Source organism: Sturnira hondurensis, unplaced genomic scaffold, assembly GCF_014824575.4.
Source record: "Sturnira hondurensis isolate 20B ecotype Veracruz unplaced genomic scaffold, ASM1482457v3 Scaffold0005279, whole genome shotgun sequence".
Classification (NCBI taxonomy): domain Eukaryota; kingdom Metazoa; phylum Chordata; class Mammalia; order Chiroptera; family Phyllostomidae; genus Sturnira; species Sturnira hondurensis.
The window spans coordinates 5,066,656-5,094,109 of record NW_028077910.1 but is presented as its reverse complement, the minus strand read 5'-3'; the positions used below and the strand labels follow the sequence as shown (position 1 = coordinate 5,094,109).

The 27,454-nt window shown below is 39.3% G+C and overlaps 1 protein-coding gene across 1 annotated transcript in view; it reads right to left on the bottom strand.

Moving 5' to 3' along the window:
* SPATA16 (spermatogenesis associated 16) overlaps positions 1-27,454 on the bottom strand; it is a 190,560-nt gene that overhangs the window by 51,420 nt on the left and 111,686 nt on the right. The window contains exon 4 of the mRNA XM_037046707.1: positions 19,835-19,919. Coding sequence (XP_036902602.1) covers positions 19,835-19,919 — 85 coding nt within the window. The remainder of the gene's footprint in view (positions 1-19,834; positions 19,920-27,454) is intronic.

Below are 27,454 nucleotides of genomic sequence, written 5' to 3'. Positions count from 1 at the left end.
GCTGTGGGGTAAATGGCTGACTGGCTGAATGAAAGAACTTACATTGCCCACAGCCCTGTCCTTTCCAAGTGGGAGGAACTGGAAGGAAACAAAGAATACAATTGTGACACCAGGCCCAGGGGCAGTGCTGAGAGAAGGAAGTGATGGATGGTGCGTCTGCAGCAAGTTTCGGGGGCTGAGGCCTGGATGCCCACTCTGGAAGTCTAACACAGGTAATGCAGGCACAGGAGTGGAATTCAGACACGTGGATTAAGAAGTTAAACAAGGTGTTTCTGGTCCTCCATCAAAAATAAAAGTTCTTTAGATTGAGTAGGAGAATATTTTTTCCAGATTGGTGCTTATATATGTTCACCACTGGAACCAGTCCTGGGATGGCCTATTCTGACCAAAAAAGCAAGTAGTTGTACCTAGATGCATGTGAAATGATATGCTGAAGAGAGAGGCTGTTCTAAACCTCAGTTCTAAGGTCATGATCTGACTTCTACTGCTTTTTCGTTTTTTTAAGATTTTATTTATTTTTAGAGAGGGGGAGGGGAGGAAGAAAGAGAAGGGGAGAAACATCAATGTGTGGTTGCCTCTCACATGGCTTCCACTGGGGACCTCGCCTGTAACCCAGGCATGTGCCCTGACTGGGAATGGAACAGGTGATCCTTTGGTTTGCAGCTCACACTCAATCCACTGAGCTATACCAGCCAGGGCCTGACTTTATTGCTTTTTGTAAACTGTTAGTGCTTGTATCAGTTTGCTCCGACTGCCTTAACAAACTATCATGCATATTCTTATAGTTCCAGAGGCTAGAAGTCCAAGATCAAGGTGTTTGTAGGGTTGACATCTGCTTTTCTCCTTTCCAATAGCCGTGTAGCTTCTCCCTGTGTTTTTCACACAGTGTTTCACCTGTGTGTCTGTCCTCTAACCTCTGCTTACTAGGACACGGGCTGGGCTGGATTAAAGCCCACCCAAAGATCTCACTCTGACCTAGTTACCCTATTTGCAAATACAATCACAATCCCGGCACAGGGCTAGGTTTAAACATATGAACTTTGTGGAACACAGTTCAGCCCATAAGAGTTCCTAATGCCCAAAGAGCATTTCTGATGGTCTCTCTGAGTGCCTTTAAATTCTGGATCAAAAAATTTAGTGAAGGGATTTAATTCTCTAGTTTTCTTCCAGAAAGACATTAACAGTATCCCAGTAAGACCAGGATAGAAGAAAACAGTTTCCCTGTCTCATTTCTTTTCCAACTGCTGGCAGCTTAAGTGACTTTTGCAGGGTAGCTTTGCTAAGCCATCTCACAGCAGGGACAGTAAGACTCGTGCCCAAGAGCCTATACCAGCTTTTTTGCACGTGGCAGAAGTGTGGTTTTTCTGTTGCAGCTTGATCTGCAAGGCTTTGCATTCAGGCTTTTGCAGGGGCTCCGAGCTTAGGAGGATGAGTACTGGAATGCAGACTCCCTCTCTCCCCACTCAGAGCCAGTAGAAATGGCGTCCTCTTGTGGCTCCTGCCCTCTATCTTGAAGATGGGTAAGGAAGTGGCTAAGTGAGCCACGTGTGTATATAAGAATTGAATTCTCTATGGAGGTAGTTTCTCAAAGAAAATTTTATAGTCCCAAGAATAAATATTGAAAATGAAGTGGAAATGAGGATACAGAAAATGCTTTTGCCAGATCCTGACACATTCTTGCTGTGTTTTAATATTTTTGTTCTTCTAGAGATAGACAATCTTGAGACTTTGAACCTGTCTCACATTGTTCTTGCAAAAGAATGGGTATATATATATATACCCATTATATATATATATATATATATATATATATATATATATATATATATCTTCCATATATATTTCTAGTACATCATTGAATAACTCCTTCATGAAACAACTTTGAAAGAATTTAGCTTTATTAAAATCATGGGAATTTGGGGTTAGATACCAAAATGTTAGGTTTTTATTTTGTGATGATAATTTAGAGCTGGGCTTGTTTTTCATGAAGAGTCTATTCTATGCATATTGAAAAATTATACTTTAGGATTTTGAAAAACTGGAATATTTAGTAATAATTATATATATAAATATATTTTAATATACTTTTTATGATTAGTCAAAGATTTTCCTTGATTTGAAAATGCAATAGAGGAAGAGACCAGGTGAGGAACTACAGCTTGTAAAAAAGTAGATGTGCTGAAAATGAAGGCAGATCTGAAGTGATAGTTTTCAATCTGACAAAAATTTTCTGCAATTAAGTTTTTATTTCCCAACATATGAGTTTCTCTGGTGTCAATAAATGTTGCGTGTGTACAGAGAATGGGAAAGACAGTTGGTCCATGTGTCTTGTTCAGTGTACATTGCTGTTAATGATACTGTGTGTGTGGTAGCTTCCTCTGCTACTACATACGCACACACACAAACTTGAAAATTAGTTGTTGAGTTCAGGGGTCCTAGTAACTCTCCACCGTTATCCTCACATTTATCAAGTCTTAAAGTTTATACTAGCATAAACCAAGGGGGTATGTTGGCAGTTCATTTCCTCTACATACAGTAACTTATAATAATTTATTCTAGTATTTCAGCTAAGCAAAAAGAGCCACTTGCTACCTCAGAAATCAACTTGCCTAGGAAAACCATGTAACAAGACACGGAGAGACAGGGGAAGAGAGATTATCAAGGGTAAAGAAAGAGCAATCAAAGTAGAGGGAAAAGATGACTAGTAAAAAGGAGACAAAATTCATCTCCCTCTTCTAAACCCAGGAGGGTTTGTCTTTCCTTGTAAGTTTTTTAAAAATGTTTTTTAAACTTTATTTATTTATTTTGAGAGAGGGGAAGAGAGGGAGAAAGAAACATCAATGTATGGTTGCCTCTCACATGCCCCCTACTGGGGACCTGGCCCCAGGCCAGGCATGTGCCCTGACTGGGAATCAAACTGGCAACCCTTTGCTTCACAGTCCGGTGCAAAATCCACTGAGCTACACCAGCCGGGGCTTTCCTGGTAAATTTTTAAGGGTGCTCCGGAAAAATCAGGCACAAAGTATAAACCTCAAACGTTTTCAACATGATGGGATTAGGAATTTTCCCCCTATCATTCTGCTGAAGGCCTTGAGGAAGTTGTAACCTTTTGGCTATGTAGCCAGTAATGGTGGTTCAGTAAATAGGGCTCCTGTCACTTCTAATTAGAAACTGTGATCGAGTTATTATAGGTTATTAGCAAATTATTCCCTTAATACTCCCAATATCAGGGCTGGTCATACTTGTAGCAAATTGCTTTACTTACAAGATTACATCTGGAAGGAACTTTGTGAGTTTTCCAGCCCAATTCACTAAATTGGAGATGAATTGTGATTTGGAGAGGCTTAAGTGACTTTTCTAAAGATGAAGAGCTTCTTATTTCATGAAATTTAGAATTTGGGTCTCAAATATTACATTGAATATTTTACTTTGGTTTTTTTTTTTGAAAATTATGTCATTTACCTCCTGGGTTTTACCCTCCTTTTAAGAGCTTTCATAATAAATACAATTTTAAATTCTAAAATATTTCATTTACTTTAGGTCTACAGTGCATGTGAGTGCTGTAGAATTTTAGAACATCCGTGTATATATAACCTGGTTATATATAATGGTTAGGCATTTTTCAGATTCCTGTGAGGTTAGTTAAGTGTGGCCTTGTGGCTGAGAGTGGGCCAATGGGATGTCGATGGGAATGGTACTCTTTCCCGGTCTAGCCCACACGTCCAATCCTGCCTAGTATGATCCTCTACGTCCTTTCCCTATCAGTTGCAGGAAAAGGAAGGACTCCCAGGACACAGAGAAAGATGGAACTACAAGAAGGAAGGAGTCTGGGCTCCCACGTTGCTGGCTGGAGGAGAACCAATCAAAAGCATCTGCCCTGGACTACACTGTAAGGGAGAAATGAACCTTTTCTTTTTATACCCTTCCAAGGGCATTTTTTCATTGCTTTCAGAAGGAGAAGGGAGAGAGAGAAACATCAATGGGAGAGAGAAACATCAACGGGAGAGAGAAACATCAACGGGAAAGGGAAGCATCGATTTGTTGAATCTTATCTGCCCGGACTGGGGATCAAGCCCACACCCCAGGTATGTGTGGGAGCTCCAACCAGCTGAGCCACATAGGCCAGCACAGAAGAAACTGATTTTTATGTTTTAAGTTACTGACATTTTGGAGTGGTTTGTTGTAGCAGTTAGTCCACTACACAAATAATAATAATTAAAAATTAAAATCTCATTCATAATTCTATTTTTTTTTCTGCTAAGTCTTGTAAAAGAAGACTTATAAAGAAGGTACAGAGAAAACCTTGGTATTTTAAGAGATAAAATAACTTTGATTTAGCAGTGATAAATGCTTTTATGTACCCTATTTCATTTAATTCTCATAAAGTCCATGTAAGTAGGTACTCTGAGTGGACAAATATTTTGATTGTATTGTTTTAGTTTGGAAGTTAACATTATTAGATTAAAAAGAAACAATGCTATACTTGTTTTTTTGAAAATTGTTTCAAGGAACAATGCAAACTGTAAACTATTGAGATGGGAACCTTTTGATTTTAGTGGCTAATATGACTTTTTGTTATTGTATTAATAATGATACAATTTTGAATGATAACTAAAGTTTTCTAGGAAATAGAACTATAAATATTATGAGTAATATTTTTCAAATTAATCCTTTTAAACATATATAGGTTTAATATGGATGATTTTCTTTTCTTGAAATTTAGAATTAACCTGAGGAGCAGATTCTCCTAAAGAACAGAATACCCTCCCTTGAGGCTTCCTTATAAGCTTAGTCACTCTGTCATTTAGGCCATATCCAGAACTGACATTTTTATGATGAGTTTATTAATATAAGGGTATGTCAGAACACAATAAGTAATAATTGAATGTTTGCCCTTGCCTCGTTGATCAACATTTTCATGCTGAAATATTACCTTGAATTTACAGTTTATTAAGTAATTTTCAACATAAGTTCTGTATTTTTCTAAAATAAGGGAATACTTGGCAGTTTGTCATTACATTTATCAACCCAGTGATGTGAAAATTATATTTTCATGCAATTTAAATCAATATACTTAAATTTTTATTTGCATATATTGGCATTGTCTGGAAATTACCGAAGATTGTATGAATTTGCTTACCAAGTTAAGCATATTTTTTACAGAGCTGTTTTGAATTCTCTACTTGGCAGCCTTTCTTGTTTAAAAAGAATCATAATAAATATAATATTAAATTCTGAAGTATTTAATTTAGTTTTGCAGTATATGTGAATGCTATATATATATACATATATGGAATATATATATTTATGTATATATATCCATATAGTGTGTATGTGTAATTCCATTGTCCACAATCCAGCCTGGTTAGGGTTAGGGGTAAGATTTTGATTATACACACAATGCTTCCAGTAACTGAATAACCTATGCATTTAACGTGTGAAATTTACTCTGTTAATTTTTAAAAAATATTTTATTTATTTATTTTTAGAGAGAGGGGACGGGAAAGAGATAGAGAGGGAGAGAAACATCAATGTGTGGTTGCCTCTCATGTGTCCCCCACTGGGAACCTGGCCTGCAACCCAGGCATGTGCCCTGACTAGGAATTGAACCAGTGACCCTTTGCTTCACAGGCCTGCGCTCAATCCATGAGCTACACCAGCCAGGGCTTACTCTGTTAATTTTTAACCATTTATTGTTTGCAGCAAAATTTTATTTCCACATAATTTCATCACAGAACTAAGGAGATCTAAGGTATTTTTAAATCATTCAACTTTACAATCAGGAAGCTGAGGGGCGAGTGCTGGTGACATGCCTGGTGGCAGAATTCGAGATGGAAGCAACACAGGAGCCCTCGCCTGAACCAGTGCTGTCTCTCACACTGACAGGCGTTTTTCATTCTTCTAATTAGACTGTAAATCTGGGAGCATAAGTGTTACTTTCCTTTCTCTTTTTCTATGAGCATCTTAATCCGGTCTTCAAAGACAACAATTTGACTGTAACACTAACAGAGAAACAAATGAATCACATCACATCAAACCCAAATCGGGTCAAGATCATCTTCACAAATTAATCCTAACACAAAACAGAATATTCATCCTTCACAGCTACAGGTCACAGTAAGACTGTTTTGTACTGCCACTCATCAGATTTAGGGTATCCTGTCAATCAACATGCCTGTCTCAAAGAGAAACATTTACAAAAATTAAATGAAAGCCTTCTTGATAGGAAAACTTAAAGAGTATGCCTGGGTTGGCCTAGCTTAGTTAGTGGCAAAGCACGTATAATTTATAAATAGAATTTAAAGTATGTTCTTTTTCTAACGACCCTGAATAATTTTCTGCTTGCACGTTAGAGAAACACCAGCTGATAGAAACTGAGAGTTACAAGTGTGGGTTTGAGCAGCCTCCATACTCTTTAGGAGTCTGCAGGGCTTTTATTCTCGATGACTTAAAATGAATCACCAAAAAGTGCCATAGGAATCAATAGCTCCATCACTGTAATTATTTCATAAGCACAGCTGGGTTTTACTGATGGGTTGCAGGCTCGGCGTTCAGTGGCGAATGTCAGCAGAGCTTGGGACCCTTTGTGGTGTGGTGCATTGCCGCTCTATACTTTGTTTAGTTACGTGAAGGTAGGGATCCCTTTTCCCTAACTGTATGTTGCCTTCTGATTGTATTTCTTGACTGGTGATCTTAGATTGGGCTGTGGCTTGCTGGTGTACACAGCTGATTAACGGCAAGGTTCAGACAAGAATCTGGTGACCTTGGTTGCCAGACTTGTACTGCTTTTGCCTCAAAGCATCTGTTTCATCTTTTGGGCTACTATGCAAGATGACTTTGAGTGGAAAAGTCAAAGATGCCCTTGAAAAATTGTGCATTGGAGAAAAAGTCAAAGGAGTTCAAGGGTGTTTAACCTGAAGACAAGATGTAAGGTGCAGGGAGTACATTTCTGCCATCAGAACGCAACCTGCCCTGTACACTGCCCACGTAAACTTCCTTTAGTTCGTTGATTAATCCGTAAAACTCATTTATTAATTAAATGAGTGGTCACTGTGCATTGGCTAAATGCTGTAGATAAATGATTCTCTTTATTTGTTAAGACAACAATAGAAAACAAGCATTGCTACCCCATTTTACAGATGAGTAAAACTGAGTCTGTAGTATGCAATATGCAGTGGTTCACAAGGCTACTATATGACAGAGCTGGGATTCAAGTCAGTTTTATCTCAGTCAGAGCCCCGTGCTCTGGGCTGTTTGCGCTGTGCAGATGCATAGACGAGGTCCACAGCCCTGTTGGGCACAAAGGCAGGATTCCAAATACAAGAAGGACTCCTCTACACAGCTTCACAAGACAGAAAGGGAATCCTTAGCAGGAGAAAAGAAGCTCTAAAGCAGCCTTCCACTGAGGCAGCAGCTCATCTTGGAAGCTAGCAGCTCCATGGCCCTGGTGGTGCACACACCAAGGAGGGATGGCGGTCTGTCTGGGATCCAGTAAAGGGATGCTGTGCCACGGAGAAAAGTGCCTGTACAGTGCGAGTGCCTGCTACTCAGAGTTTGTCTTGGGTGTATCCATACAGCCCCATAATTTCTTTTCTTCCTCAAGGTTCAACTTTGCGTGCCAACCAGCCACCTCTCCTTCATTCTTCGTTCTCTCATTTGACTGTTATTAATCTTTTCCAGGCTGCGGCTCCTCCCGGAGGAGTCTATATTTCAGACAGCCACTGAGTGCAGGAGGATGACATTGTGGGGCAGGTGTCCTCCTATATGCGACCACCCATCATCAAAAGATGTCTCAGGATGGGGATAAATGCATCAGTGGGAAATGGAATGAAGTGCTATCTTCAAGAGACCTGCCACTGTATTCCCAAGTTATCTGTGTCCAGTCTTCAGTTTTATCTCTGACTTGTATCTTATGTATGAATGCAGAAGCAGGCCAAGCCCCACTTGATGAAGAAGGGATCAAATGAGACTTGTCATGCTTATTATCATGTTTTCCACCCCTTCTGGTTTGGGCTTGAAATAGTCCTCTCAAGGTTTTCTGCAGGTTATTGTCCCTTGTAGGCTGTTGACTCCTGGTTTAGCCTTCACGATATAAAATAGCACCTATGCTTTCTGGGATAAAAATAGGTTAGCTCAACAGTCACTTTAAGATCCTGAGTTTCAGTTTTACATTAAAAGTTATACTGAAACTCAGAGGCACAGACAGACAACAGTATGGTGGTTACCAGAGGTAAAGGGGTAGGGGGCAGTAAAAGGTCAAAAGGGCCAATTATATGGTGTTGGAAGAGGATTTGACTTTGGATGGTGGGCCTGTAATGAGGTGCAGAGCGAGGGTCCTGTCAAAGTAAAAAAACAGCCCCCAGCATCCTTGATTGGGGGAAGAGGGAGGGTGGCTGATACTGTGTTTAAGATATATTGCATAACAATGGCGAGTTAATAGCCATGCCTTCCTGAAGGGAAGAGGGCTACCACCCAGGGTGAATTGTGTACATGACTGAGAAAATGCTCAGGGATTCAGAACATACCTGGGGGAGCTCTTATAGCACCTGAGCAAGAGGCAGGGGGCAGATGCCCACCCTGCATGTCTCTGCATTTCTGGGAACTTTTGCCCTGACTAAAGATGACAGCCAAAAAGGTAAAAGATATGGGGGAACAGGCCAAAAAGGCAGATTCTAACCCATCATAGAAGAGGCTGGATATGAAGTCACGCAGGAAGTTCCGGGCCAAGCATTTAAATGAAGACAGGTGGAAAGAGAAGAGAGAGAGCCACGTGGTCTGGAGTAAGAGAGAGGAGGTCTGAAAGCCAGAAGTCCAGTGAGGCAGCAGAGCTGATGGAGCTGGGAGGGACCTGCCTAGCCACCAGCTTTGTGAGATGCTTGGAACTGAACTGTGACCGGGAATGCTGAGCTGCAGACTTCTGCTGTTCTGAAAGACCCTGCCTCTGCCGGGTGTATTCTGGAACTGACCTGGTTTGTCAAAGGGAGGCAGAACTATGTTTTGGGGTGTTTTTAAAGGGAGTGGGACTTAATGGCAGAAATATGCCATTCTTCTAAATCCGTATAACCGTTCTTTAAACAACCCTTCTAGGTGGTGAGCAATCGAACCCCACCACTGTTCCAGAACAACATTGGTGGGATTCTGTAAACAGGCACACAATACAATACATAGATCATGTATGATAGTAATGTACACTTGAAATCTATATGACCCTATCAACCAATGTCACCCCAATAAGTTTAGTAAAGAAGACAGCTTTTGAAAAAAAGAGAAGAGCTAAAATTCTATGAACCATGAAGTTCTTAATCTCCATCACCTACTTATGTTGTAAAAAAAAATCTAGAGAAAAAGTAAATCATGCCATATGTTAAAGGTGTTATTTAAAGTGCCAGAGTCTCATCATTTGGAAGAGGGGAGGTTATGAAAAAGAAAACAATTGAACCAGGAACTACAGTACAGGTACAGCAAGCATCTTTGGTAATTAGTGAGGAAAATACAATTGTATGAGTTCAAGAAAAGGGGAGAATTTATTTTTAATTGCTGTGCAATACCCTCAAAAGGATGGATGAGTACAAACAAAAACATTCAACGTTTTGAGCTTTATAGACTATCTTATACCTGAGTGAACACAGCGTTAAAAATTTCATGATTTCATGGAATAGTTATTCCATACTTGCTAAAAACCATGACCTCAATTTCTCTGCAAGTTTGTAAATCAATAACCCATAAAAATCTATGAGAAATATGAGGTAACCATAGAACCCTTCAATTTTTATTTTAATTGTAATGATTTTTTAATTTTAATATGCAAACAAAAACAAAGAAGGAATCAACATGCTCACAAACTTAAAATGAAAGGAAAACCTTTATGCAAACTAAGTAACCTCGTGGCAACCTAGCAGAATTGTCTCAGGGCTCCTGGAAATCAAATACCTCTACCTAACTTTGTTCAAGTAAAAAAAGGCCCAAATTGCCTTTAATCTCTGAAACCCACATCATTCTCAAACGAGAGAAAAATGACAAGAAATTTAGAGGTTGCTTTTATTCTCCCTTAACAACCGCCAGAAACCCAAAAAGCTTTTTAGGAAGGGGCTGGGAAGAAAAGTTGACCGTTTTTTTGGTGTGGGGTTCCTCTATCACCTACTAATGTGACTGCAAAACCAAACCAGCATCATTTAAGAATAAGTTAATATTTCTCAGGAGGGGTTAAGGATTAATTTTCTTGCTTGAGGTGATGTCACCATTTTCCAAGGAGCTTGAATTATCAATGTGCACATACATGGCTATCGTACAAGTGGAGGGTGCTGCCCCCTGCAGGGCACATTTGAGGCACTGTCCCCAAATTCTTATATTATTTGGATACCTGTGGTTTTTGCAGGAGACAAAGCCTTTTATTTCTGTGACAACTGGGGCTTCAAAGTCAGACAACCTCTGATGAGGTGGCACTGTGACAAAAAATCACATGGGGGTGAAGTCATTAAATGTCAGTCTCACTTTTGAAAGAAAGCTTTGGCTCTTGGCACGAACTTGTGGGGTTGAGGAGGAGGGACAGTGTGGGGAGAAGGGAGGGATAGATAGGTCAGGTAACAAGCAGCCTTACCCACTTGACAGTCTAGGAAAATCAGTGTCACCAAACACATTTACTAGCACTGAAGTGTACGTGAGTTTAATATGTGCAGGGTTCAGGCTCATTTCCTCTACCTGTCCCTCCCCTTCTCTCCCTCCTTTCTTTTCTTCCTTCCTTTCTGCCTTGCTAATGCCTGGGACACTCAGAGAACATCAATAGAAGAACTACACAAAACTATACAAACAGAAAATAATGTCACGGTCACTATTTCCTTCATACGAACACTCAACCTTGGATCAAATATTTGCCTCAATTACATCTTTGCATTTAAAAGTGAACCTCTCTTACTGGCATACTACCTCAAATAGCATCAAAGCAAAATGAATCACGGGCAGCATTTTGCAATGCCAGTAACCATGGAAACATATCATTAAAGAATATATAAACAGGAATGAATAATTAGATGAGAAATCTATTTCTACATTTATCTTTTTCCAAAGCCTAGGAAAAGCAGCTCTCTTTTACTTCTCATCTCAATTTGGACACGTCCTCTTTAGTCTGCCTTTTAACTAAAACATATGAGAATTTATAAAATGAGGATTTTAATATTGCTTAGCTTAATGAATAATCTCGTTGTGGGCAAGTGACTGAAAAATCTTGCAATGCCCATTGTTGTCTGGAATGCAGGAAAGTCTCCTGAAGTGGCCAGGGAGTTGCTTTGGGGATGGGATGTGTGTAGGAAAACCTGACTTACATCATGGTGAGAAGGAGATAACAGTTGTTTACCTTTAAAAATAGGAAGCACAGGTTGCCTGGAAAGACTTTGGGGCTAATCTGGGGCTTGTACACTATCTTGCTTGCATTGTCAGGTAGGCAACATCACTTGTTCAGGTCATCTGACACTCTGCCTCTGCATCTAAGGAAGCCCTAGATGAACTCTGTGGTATGCTAAGTTGATCACTAACATTAAAAGAAACTGCAAGTGGACTTAGAGACCATCTAGCCCAGGACTGTGCATCAGAGTCACCTAGTTGAGGAGAAATAGACAAATACAGTTCATAGGACTTTACCCAACTCTGGACATGTAATATTTTAAATATTTTCCCAAGGGACTCTGATACAGTTGGTCACTAGACCAGGGTTTGAAAACTACCAACTGAGAGTAACTTCCTCATCAGACCAAAGCAGAGACCAAAGTCTACAGCTGTTGTAGATTGAGTTGCTGGACTCAGTTTCCCCTCCCTATAACAATATCACATCCATACCATTGTCATGGCTTTGCAGTGAGAAGAGGAGTCGTATCCTTTGCCCTTTTGCTAGGCCACATGGCTTGCTTTGGCCCATGGGTTGTTAGCAGGCATAGCATGCCAGATGCTTGAAATGTGCTTATATGGTCTTGCTTTCTCTCTTAGACTCCAGAGTATTTTCCAAAAGATAAACAGACATTAGGTCATTTCCCAAGTGAGGATGAGAGGCATGTGGATCACACTCGGGCCTTTCGGCAGCTTGGAGCTAAGCCTAGCCAAGCCTAGACGAGACCAGCCTAGATTGGGCAAATCCAAGACAACCAACTTGCTTATTAATACAAGTCACTGAAGTTTAGAATGATTTGTTACACAGCATTATCGTAGCAGTAGCTGACTAATACAGAAATGAAGTGACCTACCCAGAATTGAATTCTAGCATAGGAATTAGAAGTTGCATCTTGTGAATCTCAAGCCTAAGCTCTTCCTACTACTTATATTTCTTTTGCTTCCTTTACTTCACAGAGTTAAGCACAGATATCCATTGCTTTCATCAGTTTCATCTGCTCAACCTACATTCTCTAGGTCCCAAAACATTCTGTCACTGTCCCTCATTATAGCTTGTATGCATTCTCTCACCTTTCCTCATCAGAGTTTACCTTTCCTTTCATCTTGTTCCCTCAGGAGTCTGTTTCCATGTTTCCAAAGAGACTAAGAAGTCTCAAATAAACTGATTCCCCCAATTTCATTCAGGATTCACCCATTAATGAGTTAAAAACTTCCAGGTAAATTTTTTTTTGCATTTGACCTGAAGATGAAAAGAGACTCAATACCAAATGGTGGGAATATAAGCGTGATACATGGCAATTGTTAGAGAAAAGGTTTTTAGGTGAGTGGTTTGGTATTTCTCAAGTCATCTCAAATCTAAATACTGTGGGGGAGTGGGGACAAAAATAGGTTTAAAGTTGTTCCAATGGAAAATTATACAATGATTAATAAATAGTAATATAAGAATAAACTCTGTTTCATACACTCACAATTGTAAACCTACTTTCACTCCACACTATATAATGCTTGGTTGCTTTTAGACATTCCTTGTCCAAATATTTTATAAACTCTCTGCCTGACAAGGCCAAATAAATAAATAGACTTTAAACACAAGCCTTTAAGAGAAATGGCTGATATGGTATTTCTATTTTGTTCCTTTCGTTGGAAGAATTTTTCATGTGGAAGCAAATCTTTAGAGAGAACATATTTTTCTCCTCCAGAATATGTAGCTGTTTTCTTTAATATATTTTTTCTTTCCTTGACCTTATTTTGCCTCTAATTTTATGTTGAAGATTTTATTTTTATTCTGAGGTTGAAATATATATATTTTTACCATGTATATGACTAATATTAGAATATTTTTCAATGTCAAGAATAAAAACAAAACTGAAGTAAAAAATCAGTCTTAATTATTAACATAAAGGATCAATTCATGTTTATTGGTAAGTTATACTATACCATTCTCTGGTTAGTGCAGAGAAATCCATTCGCTTACTGCTGACCTGATTGCTACACTTGAACAAAGCTAATAGCTAAGACCTCAGGATTTGTATGGAGACACCAGTAGACACAGAAGTCAATGAGACAAATGACTCTTGGAAATCTACAACCTTCTCCAAATATTCTGGAAAATCCCACACTCAACTAAAGCACAAAAGTTGTTCACAATGGTGAACTTAAGACTCACACAGAGAAATACTTGTTGAATTCTTATAAACACTGAATTTTGAAATTGCAAACAAAATATTTCAGAATACTCTGGACATTATTGGTTTGAGCTTCATGTCAAACCAATACTTATATCAGTTGATTGAGTCATTTAACAAATATGTATTGAACTGCTTTTTGCAGTTCACTTTGATGATACTGTTGAAGAAAAACAGATTAAGAAGAGGTGGTGTCTGATTTAAGTACCAGGTTTTTTTGGGGGGGGTAAATATGTTGTGTCAGAATATATGTTCCTTGAAGACAGGGCGATGTTTATTTTGTTCACTGATGTATTTCCAACACATAGCACAGTGCCTAACATATCATCACTAATAAGTGCTTCATAAATATTTGCTGAAAAAGAATAATAACAAATGCAATTTGAGAGTAAAGAAAAAAGGTATGCACTCATTTAAGAGGCATCTGGAGACACTGGATCGAACAGGTTTCCCTCCTGTAAACCACAGTGCAGTTTAAAGGAGGCACTATATGACACTGACATTCTGGGTGCTATTTTTTGCTTTGAGTGCTAAACGCAGTAAATGTCTCCTGTTAGTCCCAATACCAAAAAGAAAAAGGGCTGTTTCCAAGAGAATGGGCAGTGCGAGAGGCTTAACTTGTGGCTGTGAAACTGCTGAAAGTCAAGGGAGGGCTTTAGGAGCCCAGAGATGGCACCACCTTCCTCAAGGATGGGGTTGGGGAAAACCTTGTTTCTCAGTGCAGCCAGCCCCTGACTTTGTCCCTTGTGAATAATTACGCCAAAGAAATATTCCTTTTTGGTAAGCCCCTTTTGGAAACCATTTATGCCATTGATGTCTTTAAGATGGTGAACATTTCAGTGCCAAGTACAACTTGAATTGGATGGAAAGTCTTGGTATTCTCTGCACAGATGGAAAACCCGTGATGTTGGCACTGTCTCAGCCTTTGCTACTTCACTGAAGAAAGATGTTCCACATGTCACGCTTTCTACATGGGCCTATGTTGGTGTCAGTAACCCTTCCAACAATCCCCGAAGAGGTCTTTCTACTGTTGTTAAAGTCTTCGACTTCCTTAGAGCCAAGAACTCCAATCAGTGCCTCTTCAGTAGGTCTTTGTCAAGATACAAGAGCATACACACACCACAGGTTCTTTCCTATTCAAGAAGTTTGTTGGCAATTCAGAGAAGAAATTTGGTTAGGTTCATTCTTTATATTTTTTACGAGAAAAAAGACTCATTTTAGGATAAATTGATAGTGAGTTCATTCCAGTACTACTTTTATTTTTTAATGGCTGGCACCTTAGTTAGATAAATGAGACACATCTTCTTTTTTTAAGATTATATTTATTCATCCTTAGAGAGGAAGGAAAGGAGAGAAGGAGAGAAATATCGATTTATGGTTGCCTCTCATGAGTCCCCTGCTCACATCTTTTGACCAAAATACTGAACTCACTGTCAGAGATGCTGCTGAAAAGCTATGAGCCTTTTTGGGGGGCAAGCTGTCACTTCAAATGAGGTGGCTGTAGTCCAATAACAACATGAACTTTCCAATACTAAGGGGGAGACTGACAAAGTCTTGAGAGTTTCTAGGTACAAAAGTCTATAAATGCTTGGTGAATGGCATATCTGTTATAAAGGTTACTTCTTGTTCAGATGACTTTAACAATGAAACATGGCTGACACAGACAGCCTTGATGATATAGGCTTAACAAAAATCGTTTCATTGACTTGAGGACACAGGAAATAATGTAATGTGAATTTGGGTGTTTTTTTGATGCGATATTGTGAGCTCTAGGAGCTCTGACTCCGTTTGCTATTCAAGACTTTGAGATCAGGGTTTTTTAGCTCTGCTGCCATTAAAATGAAATGCTGACATTGGTGAGATGTCAAATATAATATTTCAATTTGTTATTCCAGAAAACCTGTACAACCTCACAAGAGTGAGAAAGCCAGAATAATCTGTAAATGCTGCTTTGGTATTCTATGTGTAGAAGATCAATTTTCAATGCAATGAGATAAAGGGTAAGCACATTTTTCTTTGTGTGTGTGTTTATGAGTATTGTTTCTAGGTGGATGCCTGCAAATTGAATCAGATTCTCAGAGAGGATTGTAACTCAAAAAAACAAACAAAAAAGGGAAAAAAATTAAACAGAACAATTAAGGTGGGGACTGAGCTTATTAGGCAGCTTGCCTATTTAGTGGGGTTGCTCTGCTCTCATTTTATGATAATTCTGCCACAAAATTAGCTGTTATCGCCTTTCCTCACTGCTTTGCTGTGTGGTGCGAACCAGAGTTGGCCCAGGTACTCACATTGCGGGACATAAAGCCACACACTAGATGACCTGGGTGGCTGAGAGCATGGCTGAAAGTGAAGGCAGGGAAACAAAACCAGGAAAGAAGAGTGGGAGGAGGAAGTTTTGTTTCCCGATGTGATTAAATCTAGCCCCAGATCTAAGCAGCAAAAGGCTTGGGAGGGGGATTAGAGTGTACTATGAAGTTCTTCTTGGAATAATATTATTACTTTAGGTGCCATATATAAATACATAAGGGTTTCAAAATAGCTAATTCTTAGCTTGGCTAGGACTTTCTAGTTCGTTAATTAGTTCAGAATTGCAGTGAGGCCTTGAGTTGTAAGAAGAGGAGGGTGGCTGATATCAGAAGATGGCATCCAGTTGCAGCGGCATGCATGCAGGTATCATCTCATGACAAGTGGTTTCCAGTTCTTTAGAGCTCTGACGAGGTGACACTATTATAAAATGACATGTGCAAACACTTTATTCAAAGTGATATATCCCTGTGTGAGCTGTCATCCAGTATAGAGCTTTGTGTCCTTTTTTTCTTGCTCGATTGATATGAAAAATGTTCTTAATACATGTGAAAGGAGATCTTGAGTTTTCCAAAGCAAGGGTTTGTTCTTTTGGGTATAACGTTTTGTAAGTCAATAATAGTCTATGAGAGTGAGTATAGACTGGTTCTCAGTTTTTTACATTCTGATTTTTTTTACTCCCTGTTTAAAACCCCTAAAGAGAATAATTGGCCAGAGTGGTAGGGATTTTATGTGGTTTATAGGAAGCTATATAACAACTCCTCCACTAACAAAGGTAGTGAAAAGAGCCGCCGTGTTTATTGAACTTTAATGAATGTCTACAAATGTATATGCAAATACAATTCCTCGTCTGTGACATTTGGGGCATTCTTAACCCAGTGATCCCATTTCTGGAAATATACCTTAAGAGTCTCGAAACACCAATTGGAAGAAATGTATGCACTCTTATGTTTATAGCAGTGTTATTTACAACAGCCAAGATCTGGAAACAGCCCAAGTGCCCCTTAGTAGATGAGTGGATAAAAAGCTGTGGTACATTTACACAACAGATTACTACATGGTTATAAAAAAGAAGGAACTCTTACCTTTTGGGAGAATATGAATGGACCTAGAGATTATTATGCTAAGTGGAATACGCCAGTCAGAGAAAAAGGCACCATATGATTTTGCTTACATGTGGAATCTAATGAATAAAATAAACCGATGAACAAAACACAGCCAGAGGCATGGATACATGGAACAGACTGGCAGATGTCAGAAGGGAAGGGGGAGGGAAGGACTCGATGAAAGAAGGCAAAGAGACCAAAGAACATGGAAACTCAACCCATGGCCACAGACAGCAGTGTGGTAAGGGCTGGGGGCAGGGGCTGGGCAAATGTGGGAAAAGAGGGGGAAAATGGAGGGCAGCTGTAATAGTGTGAATAGTAATAAATAAGTAAATAAATAAATAAATAAATAAATAAACTTAATAAGGTGGTTGCCATGGTAGTCAGGTAGTGGGGCATCCCTGTCTTTAAACTTGGCATGGACTCAGCACTCTTCGACAACGTCCCAAATCTCCATTTTTATTTACAACAGAACAAGGTATGGGGGAACATGTATGCATTTGAATTAAGATCCAGGAGGGGTTGGCTAGCAGAAGGAAAAATATAACTGGTGAGAAAATGGGTGTGTGGTGATGCTGGGACTTAGAGGGGGTTAGTGTATAGAATTTATCTACAGCATGCAATTTCTAATAGTTACCTTTTTTCATAAAATTTGTGACATCATATTTGGTTGTGTCTGAAAATATGAGATTCTTAGTGCTAAAATAGGCATTAAGAGTAGACCTCTCTTATTTTATAGTTTCAGCTCTTGCAGACACTAACTTGCCTCCGGTTGGATAACTGGGGTAGAACTGGGACTGAGTCAGACATGACTTCCTGACAAGGACTCACAAAGGGAGATGCTTTTTATCTTTTCTTAATGCAGAATGGTAAAATAATAGTGCTTGTTTTACTCTTTTTTTACTTAGCAAACATGCATGTATGTATTAGTAAGTGGCGTTTATTTTCCTAGTTTGAGGTAAATAGTGAAATTAGTGCTCTTTGAAAGGTAAAGGAAACAAAAAATTTTTTATCCAGTTTTAAGCTCTTTGATCTGTTTTAGGTTGAACCAGCATTGGACCTTTTTTTCCTAGTTCAGTGTAGAAAACATAAGAGGAACCCAATATAATGTTTGTTTAACGAATGAATAGACTAACATAAACATTGATTTGGGACCTAATATATGCCAGGCCTGCTAACTACTATCTCTTCTCAAGATTCGACTCCTTTCCCACTGCTCTTTAGAAGTCTCTGAAGTTCTTTCATAAAATGTCCTCTTCCTTTACTATGTCTATAGCCCATATTATTTGCTTAGTTTTCCAATCTAGCAATTCTTTACAATTATTTACTTTCAGGACTTATAAGCAGCTACTACTGTTTTGCATGTTTCAGATTTCTTAGAAAAGCCTAAAACTTATCAGCAAATTAATATTTTTTTAGATTCAAGTTATACATAGTTAAAAGTCAACTATAAAAATAGTTACAGGTCTCGATTATAAGTAAGACTAATTTAAATTCTTATTATTTGTAAACCTAAAACTTTACTGTCTACTGAAGATAGCATATGGTAGAAATACAGGAAACTAGAAGCCGAGACACCATAGTGAAAATGTGGGAAGAATCGGGACATATTAGAAGACTGTTGATGAGTATTTCTCACTTTCATATCAATGTTTTAGCAGATTTTACTTGAGTTGATTCCAATGTTTCATATTCAATTAAATGGAAACATCTGGAAATACAAAGGAAGAACACCCTCACATAGTTTGGAGAGCAGAAGATATGAAGGAAGGAGGTGGGTTTGTAGTTGATTTTTGAATATTTGAAAAAAATATTTGTAAATGAATTTCCATTTATTTGGTCAGTGTAGCCCCACTGGGAACCACTTGATGGAAGCTTTATGGGAGTAGAAATCCATTTCATGAGGAAAGCAGTTTAATAGTTTGCAAATTAGATGTTTCTTCGGAATAAGTGAGATCTTCATTTTGGATATATTTCAGAAGAAAGTCATGGACAATTTGTGGAAGGAGAATTGGACAAAAATAGATGTGTATGCTGTGATGGAGCATGACCAGAACATTCATAATTCTCCTACGATTCTAAGAAACTATGACTCTCTTTTTGACATCTAACTGCCTTTCTGTATGATTTCTTGCTGCTATTTTGAATAATAATAAGATCTGCAGTTTGGTTAAGTGTTCCAAATCCTAAATGTTGCCCAACAAATGCAACTGATCTATACATTTTCCTTTATTATTTTTATTTATCATCCTCACCCAAGGACATTCCCTTCATTGTTTTTTAGAGAGAGAAGAAGAGAGAGGGACAAACATTGATGCAAGAGAGAAGCATTGATTGGTTGCCTCCTGTATGCAGTCAGACTGGGAATCATGTGCACCCAGACTCGGGGGTCAAACCCACAGTCTATGTATGTGCCCTGACCAGGAATCGACCCCACAACCTGTCAGTTACAGGTTAATGCTCCAAGCAACTGAGCCACACTGGCCAGGGTTTTCCTTTATTCTATAATTGGTATTATTTCTAACATCTGCTTTTACAGGCCATGGATGAAAAAGAATCTGTGAAAATACAAAGTTCATATCTTAAAGGATCATGTCATGATAGCAGGATCCTAGGAAAACAGTTCTTGGGATGTCTAAAATTTATATTGGGTTGTAAAACTGAAGTATGAGCCAAGGGTTAACAACCTTGAAGTTAGTTTCATAAAATCCACTTCGTTATAAATATATTACTACTGAGTAGTGTCCTTCTGACTGACGTGCCCACAGACACCCCTTCAGCAGTCTTTTAAGCATCAATCCTTCATTTTGATTCTGAAAGTGAGTTGGGCTCCTCCTCCCTTGTCGGGACATCAGGTTTTACCTGCCAATACAATTTGATGAGCTTGCTTATACACTGCTCACTTCCTCCAAAAAGCCAGAACATGTAGTCAGCGATCATGGCGCTCCTAAGAACAAGGACAGATGTTTAAAAAAAATTATAGGAACACCATAGCAGCAGTATATATAAAGACTGAGGAAAAAGATTCCACAATTCATAAATTTACTGGACCAATATTAAGCAAAGCATAATGCATAATTTTCAATGTAGAAAGTAGGTATTTTTTAAATCCTCACACAACAGTATGTTTTATTGATTTTAGAAAGAGAGGCAAGGAGAGGGAGAAATATCAATGCAAGAGAGAAACATCGATCAGTTGCCTCTGATGCATGCCCTGACTGGGATCGAACTCACAATCCACATATGTATCTTGACTGGGAATCAAATCTGCAACCTTCTGGTGTGTGGGGGCAATGCTCCAACCAACTGAGCCACCTGGCAGGATGGGGTGTTTTTTTTTAAATAACTAATCTACTACTATAAGAAAAGCAACTATCAGTTTATCTTCTAGAATTTGTACAGTATTTAAAGATGATGAGATAATGCTTTGTTTTGGTTGCCTCTTACTAAGCTTCAAAATATTTAGAGATAACACATTTTATGGACTTTAAAATGCCTTTAAACTTAGCATAGCATTATAGCTAACTGTTATATACTGGTAATCTTTAAGCATACCTACCTCAAGCTTTACCTGAGTTAAAGATCATTCACCTCTGATTAAATTAGCCTCCTTAAAATGGAAAATAAAAAATTTCCAATCCTACAAACACTCTCCTCCCCAAATACTTTGTGTTTAATTGAATTGGTTTTAGTATCTAGTGTGTACACCACTACATTAGTCTTATTAAGCTGAGGGGATATTAAAAACTATTGTGCAATGGATATTAATTCATTGCTTAGCACCCTTTGAAAACACAGTTTACTTTTATGACTGTTTCTCAGCTAGGCCTCTCTATTTCTTTTCTCCAGAGATTCTAAATCCAATTAAATGTGACTAGAAGTAACTCCAAATTGTCACGTTAGCCAATTAAACATATAATAATCCTGTGTACCTAATCACTAGTACCAAAAGTTTATTTATTTAAGTAGAGCTATCACTGTGTACCCCTGAATGTTTTTCTTATCTTTGCCTGCAGATGCATGTTGTTTCTTGACATTATTCTAAATTGAATTAGAAATTTTCCTTCCCTAAATGTAGGTTGTCTAAATCACAGCATCTATAAACTCACTATGGTACTGTGTAGAAAGAATTAAAATGTTTAGATTCTTACTCAGAACAGAGAAAAATTGAGACTTTAAAAATTAACAATGAAAAAAAACCACCATCATTTGGCAGATTTTTTTCTTCACATGATATTTTTCTTTCCACACATGGGGTATTGGAAAGAATCTGTCTATTGACATTTCAAAATCAATGACAATAATTTAAGAATAACTAATCTCTTAAGAATCCTTTTACATTTTCAAAGCTCTAGTTTAATAAGATAAAGAGAGTCAGGAGGTTTTGATGTTATGTGAATATGTACGGGGTGGCAACAGAGTGTAAAAGCCAGAGATGAGGGAGTAGCAAAGTGAATTTCAAATATCTGAATTGTGATAGAAACACATGGAAAATTTTTTCCCATGACCTAGCATGGGAAAAATTTTTTCCCTACCTAACTCGAAAGTCTCCTTGATATATAGGTGCCTGTCACCAGTAGAAATCCATTTAATAAATTCTGCATTGAGAAAAATCTGTGAAAAATCTTCACGAATAAATCAGTCAGTGAAGACTCTCACTGTCAAGGTCGGCGTACACTGCATTTACAGGAGTCGGGGGCCCGAGGTGAGGACTGGCTGCATTCTGGTTCCTGCTTCCCTTGCATGCTCAACAAACATGGCTGCACAGGACAGCAGTCGTTAGGCAAGCAGAGGTGGGCAAATGTTTCCTGTAAAGGAGCAGATAATAAATATTTCAGGCTGTGTGAGCCATGTGGTCTCCTAACAACTCAGCTTTGTCTTGCGGAAGCAGCGGTAAACACATGAGTGGGGCTGTGTTCCAATAAGATCTTATTTCCAAAAATACGTGTAGGGCCAGATTTGTCTACCTCTAAGATAAACGAATTGCTAGGCTGAGCAACAGGTGGCCAACCTTGGGATAATTGTCAGTCAATAGTCAGAAACCTACTTCCATGCCTTCTGGCCACAGGCCCCCTCAAATGTTTCAGTGTACTGTTTTCTCTTCTGTGACAATGTACACATTGTGCTAAAATGACTGTGCCGAGTTCAGGAAAGAAGCTTTACAATTTCGAAACATTTAAAAAAAAAGTAGAAGATATTCTAGCTCATGGACCCAGTGGCTTGAGTTAAGTGAAAGCTAAATGGATAGTTTCTTTTATGTTTGTGATGGTCATGTTTGTGTTGAAACAATCGTGAAAGAAAAGGAGAAACCACCACCCAGGGTTTCCAGGGATTCCCTGCATTTTTAATGCTCCTGGTCCTTTTGTAAATTTAGAATTTTTAGTATTTTTAGTGTTATTTTCTGAAAGTTACTTTTTCTGTAATGATATGTTGTTTAATTGCTACGTTCTTAAGTATGATGTTATTACACCTGGTTTCAAGCCTTTTACCAAAGGAATACATCTCCACATTTAAATTGAGAGTGGTAACAAAGGTGAAGGGATTAAGAAGTACAAATAGGCAGTTACAAAACAGTTCCAGGAATGTGAAGTACAGCATAAGGAATACAGTCAATAACACTGTAACAACTCCGGTGTCACATGGGCGCTGGAATGTCAGGAGCTTCACCCTGTCAAGCATGTGATTGTCTAACCCCTATGATCTACACCTGTAACCAGTGCCACATAATAGTGAATGGAGATTGTAATTGGAAAATAAAATAAATGAGAAACAAGTGAGGAATTAAGATCCATTGAAATTTGTTAGCTGTGCTCAGTGAAGCACAATTATTACAACAGTAAAATGGCAAAGTACGGAGGTTCCTTAAAAAATTAAGAACAGAGTGACCATAGGATCCAGCAACCATTCTTCTGGGTATCTACCTGAAAGATTTGAAAACACTGATTTGCAAAGACACATGCACCCTTGTGTTCACTGCAGCACTGTTCACGGTGGCCCAGACGTGGGAACAGCTGAAGTGCCCTTCAGTGGAGGACTGGGTAAGGAGGACATGGGGCAGGTGTACCAGGGACACCACTCAGCTGTAAGCAGAGATGAAATACGGCCATCTGTAGCAAACATGGGTGGACCCTGAGAACACCAGGCTAAGAAATAAGTCAGTCAGAAAAAGTTAAAAACCATGATTTCACTCGTATGTGGGATAGAGGATTGAAAGTAACAAATAAACAAAAGAGAAAAGCAAACAAACAAAAACTCATAGACAGATAACAGTATGGTGGTTACAGAGGGAACGGGATGGGGGGATAGTAAAGGGAAAAGAAAGTCAAATACACGGTGATGGAAGATGATTTGTCTTTGGGTGGTGGGCACACAATGCAATGTGTCAATCATGTAGCATAGAAATGTACACCGGAAACCCATATGATCTGATTAGCCAATGTCACCCCAATAAATTTAATAAAAAGAAAAGAAAAACGGCACTAGTGTTAAATAACAAAACATAGCTTCATGAAGCTCCATGTTTGTGGAAATATTTTTCTTAAGTACCATTATTTGTTCAATACCTGGCAGAAAGCTGTGTATCTATCAGAAACACAACTTAGATCGCAGTTGCTTCATGCCCATTTTCTTCCCGATGGAAATGAGAGTTACACCTTTACCACCCACCTTCCTTTGGCTAGTTCCTTATCAGAGCTCCGCCCCACGGCGTAGCCTTTATGAATCTGTAAAAATCAGTGGAAGAACATGGAAGGAGCACGGCAGTAAAATTGGATCCTCGTGACATATGTGAGGAAGGAGACAGGTGGGCATTTTTTTTTATCATGCTAAATTTACCATCAACTCAGAGCATCTACAAGGAGTCAAGTACCGGTGGGTTCCTGGTTCTGGCTGACTCACCTCAGGAGTCGATGTAAACAGTAACCTATCCTTCTTCCTACTTTCCTTCAGCGACCTCTGTTTTCTTTAGGCCAATGTCCTGGACGCTCCTCAATGGGATTCGGTGCTGCTTCTAGGTGTTCTTGTTTCATTGTCATTATTCTATTCAACTTACTTTCATTACTCTACTGAATGTTGTAGCTGTGCTGGAACTGCATGATCATATTAGCCAAACCTTTTAAATTGACAGTTGATGTTTTAATTTGTCAGTTTTGAGCCGTTAATAAATGCTAAGTACCATGTTAAACTCTTTGCATAGCAGAATGTGAACCCAGCCCGCCCACACTTCTGCACCAGACCTCATTTTGAGCCACGGCAACTGCTTCAGCAACACTGTCTCTCTCTCGTTTGTTTTCTTTCTTTCTTTCCCCTCGTTTCTTCCCTCCCTCCCTTCTTTTCTTTCCCTCCCCCGCCCCTCCTTTTATTCTCGGAGCTTTTCTACCAGCACACAAAATGTTGTTCTTTTTACCATCTTAGGACAAAACATCTCAAGACCTCTCTTGATCCACTTCCCTTCCAGTTACCATCTTAATTCTATCTTTCTTTACAAACAAACAAACGAACGAGCAACCTCCTTGAGGAAGCTGTGAGCCCTCCTTACCACTGATTTCCCTCCTGAACTCACTCCAGCAAGGTGCTCATTCCCATCCCCTCACTGAAACTGCTCTGGTGCGTGCTACGCAAGGTCTGCATGTGGCACAACACAACAGTTCGATTCTCACTCTCCATTTCGCTTGCACTCGGAGTGCAAGTGATGCAACTGCTTGTTCCTGCCTCCACTATACACTTCCTCACTCAGCCCCCACAGCTCTGCCTTTTCAGCCTCCTGTGGATTCCTAACTTTGGAGGGCCCAGGGCACAATGCCTGGACCCCTTTGCTTTCTGTCTGTGCTCACTCCCTTAGTAACGTCACAGGTATCATTGGTAGGTTGACCACTCTTACATTTATACCCTGAGTTTAAATCTCTTCTTGAATCTCTAGACTCCTATAGAAGATGCTTTTTTGACATCTCTAGATATGTGAAAATCAAAAACAGAGACTCACCTTGAAAATTCCCTGAGCAGATAAAACGAGTATAGCCATACAAACACAGCTTAATTTAGCTTATTTTGCAAGACTAATTTGATGGTGGGTCATTTCTTACTATGCCTTTGGAAATCATAAGCAAAACTTCAGCTATTTTTCAAGATTGATGTGTGGTAACCACTGACTAAATCCCTATCATTTAAAAAATTCTAATATTATCACCAATCACAGTGCAGAATAAACAGTCACTGCCTTCTCACTATATCAGCTGCTTTGTAACGATATACCCCTGAGCCTTATTCCATGTTTTGGTTTGAGTGCTCCCAGTTTGCAAAGCGTCTTTTTGGTGTGTGCACAATATTTTTACTAATTACTTCCACTTTAGTGATGCCCTGAATTTAACCTGGCTATTTCTGAACCTTTGACAGATACCTAATATTTCCACACCTCAGACGCTGACCCGCCTTACTTCCCCTCCCCAGTCCTGGTGGTCTTCTCCATCTATGCAATTTCTCAGACAAAAAAAAATATCTTGGAGTCTTCATGGGCTCTCTCTTTCTCTCACATTTTCTGTCCAATCTAACGTAAAGTTCTGGTCCGGTCACCTTCAGCCGGTGCCAGAATCCTGCCACTCCTCACCACCCCCAGCATGACCGCCTGCTCCCGCAGGTCTCACCTGCATTATTGCGACAACCTCCAAACTGGGTTCCCTGCTTCCCTATCTGTCTACGCCCAACGCAGGAGACAGGATGATCTCATTAAAATCGGGGCGCTGGAGTAGGACACTGCTATGCTTACCACTGCAGAGGCTACTTATCTTACCCAGAGCAGAAGTTCGTCTTTAAAATGGCATCGGAGTCCTGTTCCATTTGGTCACATGCTGCTGCTCTGATCTCATTACCCACTCGCTCTGCTCCAGACAAACGGTCCACCTTGCTGTCCCACAAAAAGGACAGGTGCACACACTGTTGCCTCTGGGATTTAGCACCCCTCAGTTCCTGTCGTAGAATGTTCTTTCCCTAGACATCCCTTCACACTCGTGGTTTCCTCCTTCAGGTTTTTACTGGGTGTTATTTTCTCAGGGAAGACCACCCTGACACACTCTTGATTTTCACTTTTCCCACAGTACTCATTGCCATTCCACAGGGTGTTTATTGTATGATTCAGTCTTGCAGTGTTCATTGCCATCTTCCTCTAAGGCAGAGGTTAGCAAACTGTGGCCTGTGGGTCACAGCTGGTCTGCCACCTGTGTTTGTAAAGAAAGTTTTAATGGAACACAGCAATGCTCATTCGTTTGTGTGTCATTTGTGTGCTGTCTATGCCCACATTTTGTGCAACAGTGGCAGAACTGAGTAGTGACGGGAGACTCTAGGGCCCACCCAGCCTGAAATGTGTGCTATCCGCTCTTTACTGGATTGATAGCTCCTTGAAGGCAGTTAATTTTGTGTTCAGAACAGTGGTAGTCACACAACAAATATGTGTTCACTTAAGGGTAAAACATTATTTTATTTATTTACTTAAACTAAAAAAATTAAGTTCTTCTTTCAAAGGACCTGAAGCCTACAGAGTCACACAGCTGATTAGGACCCTGACGTCAGCAGGGCCCTGGCCCCAGGGCCCCGCCCTGTCCGCGTTTAACAGATGCTTGTGTAGTGAGCCGGCCTGGGAGTGGAATGACAGGTGGACTTCGCCAGTTTGGTTTGTCTGATGAAGAATCCAATGCGACACTGAGTCATATGAGAGCTGAATGAATGCTAATGGATGCTTACGTATTTATTAAATAAATTAAAGAGGAAAGGTATCAAGAAACACATTAGCCTAATATATTGTATCTATAATTACTTCAACATGTCTTTAGTCTTGTGTCAACAATTATTTGTCCCCTGAAAGCAAATCTATTTTTGATACTATATTCGAATTCACTTTGTAAAATTATTTCTGAAATCACATTTAACTTACTTCATACATCTGTTAAACATAAAAGGGTCAGAATCTGGCTTTTAAATATATTTGCATCTCAAATAAAAAAATTTTAGGTCACAAACTGAGCTTGTCGAGAATCAAATTCCATTGCTTTAGAATGGCAAATATACACTAAAAGAATTTGATATTATTATTAACAAGATAGGTACTAGTTTTATCTTCCAAATTAATGCCATAAAAGGATCATGGTGTGCATGGATACTCAAGCCAGATGATTTCGCACGCTGAATATTTAGAAACCGACCGTGCAGTCCTAGGGGTGTAAGAATGTGCTATTGACAGTTCTCTGTTCAGACTCAGATTTATAACGTGTTACTCGGCGTGGCCACATGGTGGTGTACCACAATAAGATATGGGTAAACAAAGGGAAATCGAAGCCCACAATCAGCCGTGCAGTCTCATCCGGCTGACTGGCTGGGACCTTGAAAAGTCATTCCGTTCATCACTTTGCCTCTAGGCAGGATCACACTTAAACCTTTCAAATGAGACTGATGAGAACCTATTCTGTTTTAAAGATCCCCACAGAAGGACATTGC